The sequence below is a fragment of the Salvelinus alpinus genome, chromosome 23 (genome assembly GCF_045679555.1).
Source record: "Salvelinus alpinus chromosome 23, SLU_Salpinus.1, whole genome shotgun sequence".
Classification (NCBI taxonomy): Eukaryota; Metazoa; Chordata; class Actinopteri; order Salmoniformes; family Salmonidae; genus Salvelinus; species Salvelinus alpinus.
Genome location: NC_092108.1, coordinates 31,411,006 through 31,424,579, shown reverse-complemented (window position 1 = coordinate 31,424,579; position 13,574 = coordinate 31,411,006). Strand labels below are relative to the sequence as shown.

Genomic DNA, 13,574 nt, shown 5'->3' with positions numbered 1-13,574 from the left:
TTAGATTGCATGGTAATGATACGGGGGAAAATATGACAACAGAAACAACAGAAACTGTGACAAACATGGCATGACAAATTGGGAGAAAGTACAAAGATGTGCCCTGGAACATAACAAAGGACTGTTGGAATATTACCTTGGAGAGGGTCAAATAGTGTGTGGGCTATGGTCAAAAGTAGTGCACTGTAAAGGGAATAGGGTGCCACATGCATCCTCTGTGGTGAACTAGTGGACTGGAGTACCTTTAGCCATACTGTATCTTCCTCGCCATAGTGGGTCTGAGTGTATGACTGGGCCGTGCATGGAAACCATATGTCAAGTGACGGCTTCTCATTCATCTCCAGGTACTGGGGCTTGCATAGCTTTAATAAAAGGGGAATCATGCATTCATTATTTAAAACCTCCATAACAACACTCAATATAGTCACATTTACAGAAAAATAACAATTGTATCCAGGAGGTGAAGGACAGGGCAGAGGTAAAGCACTGCTACCTTGCTAAGTGAGGGCTCTCCGGTGGCTCCCAGGGCAGAGCAGCTGCTTTGATCCTGATAGGAAGCTGCTGCAGTTGAAGCCCACTGGTCACTGTACCCATGAGGGGTGAAGTAACCACAGTCCTGTACGCTGGAGCCCCTCTCAAACACCTCACACACACCATCACCCTCAAACACGTAGCACAGGCTGGGTTCATCTAGGGGAACCAATGGAGGGAAAGGTATGTGGTGAACAAGGGTGTGTCCCAAACGACACCTTATTCCCTTTACAGGGCACTACTTTTGACCAGGACCCATAGGGCTCTGGTCCAAAGTAGTGCACTATATAGGGAATAGGGTGCCATTTGGAACTAACACAATCTGGTGGGGGGATTGCATTTTATAACAATAAGTAGATGATGTCATAAGAAAACATTACCTAACTGGAAATATGTGCTTTAATAATAAAGATGTCTGACAAAGGTTCAAACAGAGAGAATAAAAAAGCAAAACATCATGTAATACACAAAATATTCATAATGAGTGGGCTTGATGTGCATAACATCAGAGGCTGGACTTGGCCCTGTCTGTTAGTTACAGACAGCTGCATGGGTAGGAGAGAGTTCAGTCACTGACAAGGTATTGAATTGGCATAATTAATCCAAGGAACTATGTCTCAAAAGTAAAGTCTAGACAATATGAAATCAAACCACATCATAGCAGGTTGTTTGGCCAATTGTGCGCTGACCATAATATACAGTATGTGTTTTTACTTCAGTTGTTTGTCACAGTAATATCACTCTCAGGATAATACAAGTTGATGTTTATGCTACAGATACATTGACTTCATGATCCATTCTGGTGTTGTAGGAGTTGTCAAGCATCAGAATACCCAAACATGGAAGCAAATTTGTGCATGACTGAGTGAGAGTGGTGAAATTATTCTGTTTTATAAGTGTTGCAATTTCGAATCTGTTTTTTTTCTCCTGCTGGTCGTGTTTATTCCCTAAGAAAATGTAACACTTTCAGTCACGGCATCTCTGAACCTTCACGGAGCTGCTTTATTTTTTCAATCTTGACGAAGTTGAGGATCTGTTGACGTCCTAGCTGAGTAATAGATTCACAAGATTCTGTGCCAAATGGCACCCTATTCCCTTTATAATGTACTACTTAAAAATATACATATTATGTGTATGTCATTAATTATTGTCTTGTCCTTGTAAATCATTGATGATGCTTGAGGTTATAAAACAATTTCCCAAATTGAGATTAATAAAGTAATAGTCATGAGGCTCTGGTCAAAAGTAGTGCACTGTAACGGAATAAGGTGCCATTTGGGACATACACATATACAGCATGTGAGAATAGAACATGTGAACATATTTGAGTTACTCAGTAACCATTAGGGCCTACTGCCTTATGATCTATATTGTGAGCCAAATGACACATTTTATATTAAGAAAACACATTGCTTTAACTAAGAGCATGATCATAAAGGAAGAGGACAAAAGCATTCCCCAGCATGGTAGATGCATTTATAGGCGACACAAGAACACCACAAATGTGAGGTTGACATTTGCTGTTGTTACTGTGTGTGCAATGTCTACTTTAACCTTGCCAAGTCTCTGAATGAAAACCAGAGAAAAGGCAGTGTGTCAGCTTGACAGCGTTGTTGTGTTGTGGAAATCAAAACAAGCTAGCTGCAGTAGTAAACTTACCTCAGGAAAGAAAAATACACTTCATAATTCACTCTGTTGTTTGAGTCTGAGTTCATATGGATTCATTTTGAATTCTATTCGATTATTGTATGCATAATACGTAGTTTGGGGAAATTGAGATGGTTAAGCACAGACTGACTACAAATTAGTTTTGTGATATGAAATCAGTGCATGGAGCTAATGTATGTGATCAGTGATGACTCTTTGCTTAAGTGTTAAGTAGTGTCTTGCCTTACACTAGTGTTCAACTTTATAAAGACATTTTGACCAAGTTTGAATTTAAACTTCTGCTTGCAATTTTTGGTCTAGTTGGGCTTCTGTTGTGGTCAAGGATTGTGGTCAAGGAGACAAGGATTAGGAGAGCAGTCTGGTCTGTTCTTCACTCACCATTGCAATTGAAGCCTGACTCCATATGGCACTTCTTAGAGCAGCCATCACCATCCAACAGATTGCCATCATCACAGTCTTCTGTCCTGCAGAGAGAGAGACAGCAAGGATCAGTTGTCTCTATAGGCCATACAGGTTCATTAGAACACACAAACATCCTTTGATTTCACCAAATTCTCCACCTAGAGAGATCAATATGTATGAGACCAATATGTACAGGTATGGCCTATGTGAGTATCACAAGAGGCTGGTGAGAGGAGGATGGCTCATAATACTGGCTGGGATGAAGTGAATGGAAAGGTATCAAACTCATGAAAACCCGTGTTTGATACCATTCCATTGATTCCGTTCCAGCAATTACAATGAGCCCATCCTCCCCAATTAAGGTACCACTTGACTTGCACACTTGCTAACTTAATTAACCTGTCTATCCCTATCCTTGTCTCAAGTTTGAAGTTAGTGCTCATGATCTTCTAAGGGATTTTATATGACATCATGTCCTGTGTATTTGAAACTGTCTGTACAAAGTGGTTGACTTGTTTACCATGATTACAATATTGCTGTGTATAATTTAATAGTATGAATTGATGAATACATTATGTACATTGTCATTCTACTGTTGGTGTTGTCTACATTGGATGAGAGAAAAGATGACATATCTGTGATGTGTAAACTGACTGACCCCTGGAGTAGTCCATCTCCGCAGTAGGCAGCTCCATGGGTGTAGAGGAGAGGTGGGGAGAGCTCACTGAGGAGACCGTCTGCTTCCACCTGAACTCTGTACTGGTATTCCTTGTCCTTTACAATGTCGCTGTAGGAACACATCAAAACATTCAATATTCAAGTGTAAACATTGTTCAAATGACATGCTTGTCTCATGGAAATGTATTCCTTTACTAATACAGATATAATTAACATTTTGGATTATTTCCAGGTTGAATAGAGATACACAATTACCAAAAACTAAAAAGTACTATCAAACAACAACCATTTTGAACAACAAGGTTAGATGGACACTGCACAGTGCACACACACAATACACAATAAAAAACGGATTGTTCTTGTCAGTGTTGGGGAGTAGTGAACTATACATGTAGTTCAACTAGTAATTTAACTACATTTGGCAGTAGCTTGGTGGTAGTTGAACTAAAATCCATCTAGGTAGTGTTTTCAGTAGCTCATTACTTTTTTTGCCTTGAAGCGGTGTAGCTAACTACTGGAACTACACACTACTTTTTTTGCAGCAAAATAAAATATAATATGGGTGAAGTAAGTGTATCCCATGCTATTTTAGACATTTCATAACGATTTCACAAAACAAGACAGTTCCTAACTTCTTTACACTAATTCTATGGGTTGGGAGTTTGTTGGCAACCCCTACAGTCTGAATGTCTTTTGCTGTTTTGCTCTTTTCCCTGTTGCCTTCTGGCAAGAGCGCCCACGAACTGTGAAACAGAAAGAAACCTAGAAGAAACCTAGAAATATTGAAATTGATAACTTAGAGAACTTACTGGAAACAAAAGTTGTTGAGTATACTGAATATTTAGTGCTTAGATAAGAGTTTGCTGATCCAGAGGGGAATGTTGATGTTTTTTCCTTTGATGTTAATGAAAAGAGAATCCTGGTGATATAGCTTTATGCTAGCCGAATTCTATGCCTGTCTGAATGAATAACTAAAGTGCACATGATGTTTACAATCTAAAATCAGTCCGAATATTGACATAAGCATGTATGCGTGCTTCTACATCTGCATTGCTTGCTGTTTGGGGTTTTTGGCTGGGTTTCTGTATAGCACTTTGTGACATCGGCTGATGTAAAAAGGGCTTTATAAATCAATTTGATTGATTGATTATGCTTTTGAGAGTGATGGTCATTTAGATTTTAGAACGTTTTGCAATGTGCGTTTGCTATCACTACATGTGCATTTCTTTGTATGAGAGTGATTGAACAGTAATGGCACTCGAGTGTAGTTGCCTTGCCGCAGTGGAGAAGAACGTGGGTTTTGCAACATAATCTGTAAATCCTTTTAAGACCTCTACATGTAAAAATAGTTATTATTACAGAACAGTACAGAAACGTTGTTGTTGATAGAAGTAAGAGACTGAATAATTGATTATTTTGTAAGTTCTGTGCAGACTGGGTTTCGTACCCCCCGTTTGATTTGACAGCACCAACGCCACCTGCCATCTTCTACAAACTACTTTGCCATTTACAGAGGCTCATCATCTACAGTTTCTACAATCATAATCGTTGCCTCAACTCTAAAGAGAGACAATGATAATAATTGAGTGCACTCACATTTTATTTTTATTTGGTACACAGTTTATTATATATTTTTTTACTGTTTTGGACAAAACTGTATTGTTGTGAATGAATGGCCATTGCAGTTGTGATACAACATCTCCGGATTCCTACCGCAAGCTCTGAACCTTTACACCGGATAATCGCAGCGAGCTAGCTGCAATCCGAGCGGCTACTCCTGGCTAACGTCCTTGTGCCGAAGCAAGCACCAGTTAGCCTTGAGCTAGCCTTCGAGCTAGGCCCATCTCCCACCAGCTAATTCTTGGGCTACAATACCTCTTTTGCCAATTGGCCAGGACTCTTTACTGCAGACACGGAGCCCCGCCGATCCATCACGACTGGTCTGCCGACGTAATCGTCCGAGGTGGTTTCAACAGGATCTTCCGTTGCGACGTCGCCGGAGGCCCATCTGCTATCCCCGGCCCGCTAGCTGTCTGAATCGCTGTGTCTCCAGCTCGCCTAGCGTAGTAGCGACTAGTGAATCGGCTCCCTGACTCATCTATTGCTACTCATTGAACCGTATGATCACTCGGCTACACATGCCTCTCCCTAATGTCAATATGCCTTATCTATTGCTGTTTGGTTATTGATTATTGTATTATTTCACTGTCGAGCCCCCAGCCCTGCCCAATATGCCTTAGATAGCCCTTTTGTTCCACCCCCCACACAAGCGGTGACCTCACCTAGCTTAACTGGTGCCTCGAGAGTCAAAATCTCTCTCATCGTCACTCAATGCCTAGGTTTACCTCCTGTACTCACATCCTACCATACCATTGTCTGTACATTATGCCTTGAATATATTCTTCCACGCCCAGAAATCTGCTCCTTTTACTCTCTGTTCCGAACACACTAGACAACCAGTTCTTATAGCCTTTAGCCATACCCTTATCCTACTCCTCCTCTGTTCCTCTGGTGATGTAGAGGTTAACCCAGGCCTTGCAGCCCCCAGCACCACTCCCATTCCCCAGGTGCTCTCATTTGTTGACTTCTGTAACCGTAAAAGCCTTGGTTTCAAGCATGTTAACATTAGAAGCCTCCTCCCTAAGTTAGTTTTATTCACTGCTTTAGCACACTCTGCCAACCCGGATGTCCTAGCCATGTCTGAATCCTGGCTTAGGAAGGCCAAAAATCCAGAAATGTCCATCCCCAACTACATTTTCCGACAAGATAGAACTGCCAAAGGTGGCAGAGTTGCAATCTACTGCAGAGATAGCCTGCAGCGTTCTGTCATACCATCCAGGTCTGTGCCCAAACAATTCAAGCTTCTACTTCTAAAAATCCACCTTTACAGAAACAAGTCTCTCACTGTTGCCGCTTGTTATAGACCCCCCTCAGCCCCCACCTGTGCTCTGGACATCATATGTGGATTGATTGCCCTCCATTTATCTTCAGAGTTCGTACTGTTAGGAGACCTAAACTGGGATATGCTTAACACCTCGGCCGTCCTACAATCTAAGCTAGATGCCCTCAATCTCACACAAATTATCAAGGAACCTACCAGGTACAACCCTAAATCTGTAACCATGGGCACCCTCTTAGATATCATCCTGACCAACTTGCCCTCTAAATACACCTCTGCTGTCTTCAACCAGGATCTCAGCGATCACTGCCTCATTGCCTGCGTCCGTAATGGGTCCGCGGTCAAACATCCACCCCTCATCACTGTCAAACGCTCCCTAAAACACTTCAGCGAGCCGGCCTTTCTAATTGACCTGGCCCGGGTATCCTTGACCTCATCCCGTCAGTAGAGGATGCCTGGTTGCTCTATAAAAGTGCTTTCCTCACCATCTTAAATAAGCATGCCCCATTCAAAAAATGTAGAACTAAGAACAGATATAGCTCTTGGTTCACCCCAGACTTGACTGCCCTTGACCAGCACAAAAACATCCTGTGGCGTTCTGCATTAGCATTGAATAGCCCCCGCGATATGCAACTTTTCAGGGAAGTCAGGAACCAATATACACAGTCAGTTAGGAAAGCTAAGGCTAGCTTTTTCAAACAGAAATGTGCATCCTGTAGCACTAATTCAAAAAAGTTTTGGGACACTGTAAAGTCCATGGATAATAAGAGCACATCCTCCCAGCTGCCCACTGCACTGAGGCTAGGAAACACTGTCACCACCGATAAATCTACGATAATCGATCATTTAAATATAACTTTTTCTACGGCTAGCCATGCTTTTCACCTGGCTACCCCTACCAACAGATCTGCACCCCCTGCTGCAAATTGCCCAAGCCCCCCCCCCCCCCCCGCTTCTCATTCACCCAAATCCAGACAGCTTATGTTCTGAAAGGGCTGCAAAATCTGGATCCCTACAAATCAGCTGGGCTAGACAATCTGGACCCTCTCTTTCTAAAATTATCCACCAAAAATGTTGCAACCCCTATTACTAGCCTGTTCAACCTCTCTTTCGTATGAGATTCCCAAGATTGGAAAGCTGCCGCGGTCATCCCCCTCTTCAAAGGGGTCGACACTCTAGACCCAAACTGTTATAGACCTATGTATATCCATCCTGCCCTGCCTTTCTAAAATCTTCGAAAGCCAAGTTAACAAACAGATCACCAACCATTTCGAATCTCACCGTACCTTCTCCACTGTGCAATCTGGTTTCCGAGCTGGTCATGGTGCACCTCAGCCACGCTCAAGGTCCTAAACGATATCATAACCGCCATCGATAAAAGACAGTACTGTGCAGCCGTCCTCATCGACCTGGCCAAGGCTTTCGACTCTGTCAATCACACCATTCTTATCGGCAGACTAAATATCCTTGGTTTCTCAAATGCCTGCCTCGCCTGGTTCACCAACTACTTCTCAGATAGAGTTCAGTGTGTCAAATCGGAGGGCCTGTTGTCCGGACCTCTATGGGGGTGCCACAGGTGTCTATTCTCGAGCTGACTCTTTTCTCTGTATATATCAATGATGTCACTCTTGCTGCTGGTGATTCTCTGATCCACCTCTACGCAGACGACACCATTCTGTATACTTCTGGTCCTTCTTTGTACACTGTGTTAACAAACCTCCAAACAAGCTTCAATGCCATACAACACTCCTTCCGTGGCCTCCAACTGCTCTTAAATGCTTGTTAAACTAAATGCATGCTCTTCAAACGATTGCTGCCTTCACCCGCCCGCCTGACCATCATCACTGCTCTGGCCGGTTCTGACTTAGAATATGTGGACAACTACAAATACCTAGGTCTCTGGATAGACTGTAAACTCTCCTTCCAGACTCACATTAAGCATCTCCAATCCAAAATGTAATCTTGAATCGGCTTCCTATTTCGCAACAAAGCCTCCTTCACTCATGCTGCCAAACATATCCTCGTAAAACTGACTATCCTACCGATCCTTGACTTCGGCGATGTTATTTACAAAATAGCCTCCAACACTCTACTTAGCAAACTGGATGTAGTCTATCACAGTGCCATCCGTTTTGTCACCAAAGCCCCATATACTACCCACCATGCGACCTGTATGCTCTCGTTGGCTGGCCGTCGCTACATATTCGTCGCCAAACCCATTGGCTCCAGGTCATCTATAAGTCTTTGCTAGTTAAAGCCCCACCTTATCTCAGCTCACTGGTCACGATAACAACACCCACCCGTAGCACACGCTCCAGCAGGTATATTTGATTGGTTATCCCCAAAGCCAACACTTCCTTTGTCAACCTTTCCTTCCAGTTCTCTGCTGCCAATGACTGGAACGAATTGCAAAAATCACTGAAGTTGGAGACTTATAACTCCCTCTCTAACTTTAAGCATCAGCTGTCAGAGCAGCTTACCGATCACTGAACCTGTACACAGCCAATCTGTAAATAGCACACCCAACTACCTCATCCCCATATTGTTATTTATCTTCTTGCTCATCTGCACCCCAGTAGCTCTACTTGCACATCATCATCTGCACATCTGTCACTCCAGTGTTAATGCTAAATTGTAATTATTTCGCCTCTATGGCCTATCTATTGCATTAACTTCCTACCCTTCTACATTTGTACACACTGTACATATATTTTTTATATTGTGTTATTGACTGTACGTTTGTTTATGTGTAACTGTGTTGTTGTTTTTGTCACACTGCTTTGCTTTATCTTGGCCAGGTCGCAGTTGTAAAATGAGAACTTGTTCTCAACTGGCCTACCTGTTGAGGTAGGCCAACAACTCTGTTGTTGTGCATTGATCTTTGAACATAAAGCCACCAAGTGAAAGACTGTCATTTGACCTTGAAGATTCCCCTGTCCCAGAAGAGTGGAAGAAGCGCATTGCTGACAAATTGAATACCATACCAGAGGTATTCATTGTTGATCTGGACGTACTTCCCATGGACGTACTTCTGCAGTCCAACATCATATAAAATCCAGGATTAGAACACATTCAAAGAGAGACCCAGGCCCATCCATCCCTGTGACAGAGCAGCGGTGAAACAACACTTGAGAGAACTGTTAGATGCGAAGATCATTACAGAATCAGAGAGTCCATTTGCTTCTCCAATAGTGATAGTGAAAAAGAAGAATGGCAATAACAGATTGTGTGGATTATGGGAAATTTTACTTGCCCACTATCAAGGAGTTTACGCCCTCCCCAACTTGAAAAAACTTTCTCCGCCCTTATTGGTGAAAAATGGTTCTCTGCCATGGACCTCAAGTCAGGCTATTATGAAGTAGAAGTTGCTGAAGAGTATAAGCACAAGACAGATTTCATGTACATGCCTGCTGGGCTTTTGGGAGTTCAATAGCATGCCACAAGGTGTCACAAATGCACTTAGTACACTCCAATGTTTGATGGAGAAGTATGTTGAAATCTACACCTGAACTAAGTACTTGTGTTCTTGGATGAGATAATATTCTTCTCAGACATGTTGGAGGAGCACAAGAGCAGACTGATGAAGGTGTTGAACCAGCTCAAGGACTATGGCTTGAAGCTATCCCCTGACAAATGTGATTTCTTCCAGTCCTCTGAATGCTGAAGGAGTCCACACTGATCCAGACAAAATCTCTGCTTTAAAGGATTGGCCCCGTCCCTCTAACAGAAAAGAACTGAGGGGTTTCTTAGGCATCGCTGGATATTATAGATGCTTTGTTGAGGGTTAATCGAAGATAGCCAAGCCGTTGAACTGTCTCATCACTGGGTATGTTGCACCTATGTGGAGAGAAAAGAGCTACAAGAAACCCAAAGTCCAGACATGTAAACCCCAGCCAGGTTGGGAAATGAATGGACAACGGAGTGTGAAACCGCCTTCAGAGCCCTCATAAACAAGTTGACCTCTGCCCAAATCCTGGCCTTTGCCAATCCTAGCATCTCTTATGTCTTCCATACAGATGCTAGCTGTGAATGACTTGGTACTGCTTTATATCAAGAACAGGAAGGAAAACTCAGACATGTAACCTACACCAGTAGAGGGCAATCTAAAAGTGAACAAAACTACCCAACTCGAAGCTTGAGAACTTAGTATTAAAGTAGGCTATATGCAAGACATTTCATTATTACCTTTAGGGTATCGAGTTCACAGTTCTAACTGAAAATAATCCCCTTACTTATGTGTTGATCACAGCAAAACTTGTTGCAGCAGGGCATCACTGGCGAATAGCTCTGTCAACATATAGGTTCAACCATAAAGTACAGGGTTGAAAACACAAATCAGGACACAGGCGGTCTGTCTAGGCGACCGCAAGACCCCTCCCAGGAAGATGACACTTTCCTAGAAGAAAAAGAAAGGATTAAAAAAACTCACACAGTGTACTGAATGAAGAACACAGGATAATTTCAGAGGATACATTCACATTCTTGTATCAAAGACACTCTGAAGGAAACTGGATGTTTTCAAGAACCCCACCGCTCTGGCTGAGTCCTTAGAGATGAATGTCACTGCTATCCCAGCCTCTTACGCCTGTCTTGGACTAGACACGCTTCCGCGGATGACTCATGATGACTGGTACAAATCCCAAAGAGAGGATCCCTCCATCCAACAAATAATTCACTTCATTGAAGGGAACACAAAGCCCACCTTCAAGCAAACAACCTTAGAGTCACCAGAAGTCAAGTTGTTTCTTAGAGAGTGGAATAGGCTAGAGCTCAAAGATGGAATGCTATTCAGAAGGTGTCTGGATAGGCTAAATGTGAAATATCAGTTATCCTTACCTAAGAAGTACAGAGCCAGAGCTATAAAGGGAGTTCACAATGAGGTAGGCCATCTTGGGTTTGATCGTGCTCTTAACTTTGCATGTGTCAGGTTCTATTGGCCGAGAATGGCCCAAGTGGTCAATGAGAAGTGTCACATGTGAAAGATGCTTTAGAAGAAAAGCTCATCCTGAGAAAGCTGCCTCCATGATGAACATTCTGACAAACTATCCTCTCGAGTTAGTCTGTATGGATTACCTTTTTATTGAACCAGACAACAGAGACACAATAAATGTCACAGACCACTTTACAAAGTTTTCAGTTGCTGTTCTTGCTGGGAGAACATCATAGTCTGTTATGGTTTTCCTAGCTGCCTACATAGCGATCAAGGAAGCGATCAAAGAATTGTGTTCACTGATTGGAGCAGAGACAACGAGAACCCCCCTTAAAATCCTTGTGGGAACCCTGTCGAAAGGTTCAATAGGACTCTGCTGACTATGCTTGGAACTTTGGAAGATAAAGACAAGTATCACTGGATAGACTTTGTGAAGCCGCTTGTCCACGCATACAATTTTACGAGAAAAGACACTACCGGCTACTCACATTACGAGTTGATGTTCGGCAGGCAGCCTACCCTTCCAATCAATCTTGTCCTTGGACTTTAGCCGCATGGAGATGGTGCCAGAACCAACTCTGAGTATGTCAAGAACCTCCGCCAGCGACTGAGAGTGAGCTATGCATTAGCCGCAGAGAGTGCTCAGAAGATGGGAGAAAAGAACAAGTCAAGGTTCAATGCTAAGGTCAGAGCAGCAGAACTTGTCCCCAGTGATCGAGTATTGCTGAGGAACGTTAACATCAGAGGAAAACACAAGATTGCAGATAGATGGGATTGTACCATTTGTGTGGTAGTGAAGAGGATTGCTGATGATCCGGTTTATGTCGTCACACAGAAGAAAGGCCAAGGGCCCTTGCGTACCCTACACAGAGACCTCCTACTGCCCTGTGAATTCTTACCAGTAGTAGAGATGGCCAGACCTGAAAGAGAAGAAGGCTTACCTGTGAAGAGAAAGTTGAGATCCAGAGAGAACTGGCAGGCACACAAGAGGAGTCATGTCCAGATCTGATGATGATGAGTCCTTTGGTACCAGGGATTATGAAGAAATCGTCTACACAGGACCTGACCCAGAAGTAACCAGAAGAGGCCCCTTCTATGAAACCATAGTTAGGAAAGATAACAGAAGAGGCGAGAAGAGACCAGTACCTCAGCGCACTGACGCTATGGTAAGAAAATATAATGGAAGGCTTGAAGACAGAGCCCAAGCAGTGCAATACTCTTCAAGAAGGGTCCTACGCACATTGGCTGCTGAATATTTGAATGTCCCAGGCCGTGTTCCTCAGCCGTTGGATCACCCATCCTACAGTCAGCAAGATGGAATTGCTGAGGACCGCCTATGAATGAGCCCATCAGTACAGGAGATAACCCTGCTAATGATGGTGAGTCTGAAGTACAGATGGAAGCTGAAGATATAGAATGTGGAATGACAGTCATGTGACCCTGACTCTCAGCTGAAGTCAGAAGATCCCAAAATTGAAGTCAGAAGTGGTCTTCTTAGGAGGCTAATCAGCCGTGTCGACGCTCCCAGCTTGGGTAGGAGGACCGTGTAGACAACTGATGATTTGAAGAGAATAACCGGTTGGTCCTTCTAGAATATGTGGACATCTATAAGTACCTAGGTGTCTGGCTAGACTGTAAACTCTCCTTCCAGACTCATATCAAACATCTCCAATCCAAAATCAAATCGAGAGTCGGCTTTCTATTTCGCAACAAAGCCTCCTTCACTCACGCCGCCAAACTTACCCTAGTAAAACTGACTATCCTACCGATTCTCGACTTCGGCAATGTCATCTACAAAATAGCTTCCAATACTCTACTCAGCAAACTGGATGCAGTTTATCACAGTGCCATCCGTTTTGTTACTAAAGCACCTTATACCACCCACCACTGCGACCTGTATGCTCTAGTCGGCTGGCCCTCGCTGCATGTTCGTCGTCAGACCCACTGGCTCCAGGTCATCTACAAGGCTATGCTAGGTAAAGCGCCGCCTTATCTCAGTTCACTGGTCACGATGGCAACACCCACCCGTAGCACACGCTCCAGCAGGTGTATCTCACTGATCATCCCTAAAGCCAAAACCTAATTTGGCCGCCTTTCCTTCCAGTTCTCTGCTTCCTGCGACTGGAACGAATTGCAAAAATCTCTGAAGTTGGAGACTTTTATCTCCCTCAACAACTTTAAACATCTGCTATCTGAGCAGCTAACCGATCACTGCAGCTGTACATAGTCCATCGGTATATAGCCCACCCAATTTACCTACCTCATCCCCATACTGTTTTTATTTATTTACTTTTCTGCTCTTTTGCACAACAGTATCTCTATTTTCACATGATCATCTGATGATTTATCACCCCAGTGTTAATCTGCTAAATTGTAATTATTCGCTCCTATGGCCTATTTATTGCCTACCTCCTCATGCCTTTTGCACACATTGTATATAGATTCTCTTTTTTTTTCTTTTTTCCC

The 13,574-nt window shown here is 43.2% G+C and overlaps 1 protein-coding gene across 1 annotated transcript in view; it reads right to left on the bottom strand.

Annotated features, from left to right (window-relative positions):
- The window catches only part of LOC139550799 (pappalysin-2-like), an 80,805-nt gene that overhangs the window by 28,076 nt on the left and 39,155 nt on the right, over positions 1-13,574 (bottom strand). The window contains exons 10-13 of the mRNA XM_071361960.1: positions 3,260-3,388; positions 2,578-2,663; positions 494-690; positions 243-362 (exon numbers count right to left, since the gene is read on the bottom strand). Coding sequence (XP_071218061.1) covers positions 243-362; positions 494-690; positions 2,578-2,663; positions 3,260-3,388 — 532 coding nt within the window. The remainder of the gene's footprint in view (positions 1-242; positions 363-493; positions 691-2,577; positions 2,664-3,259; positions 3,389-13,574) is intronic.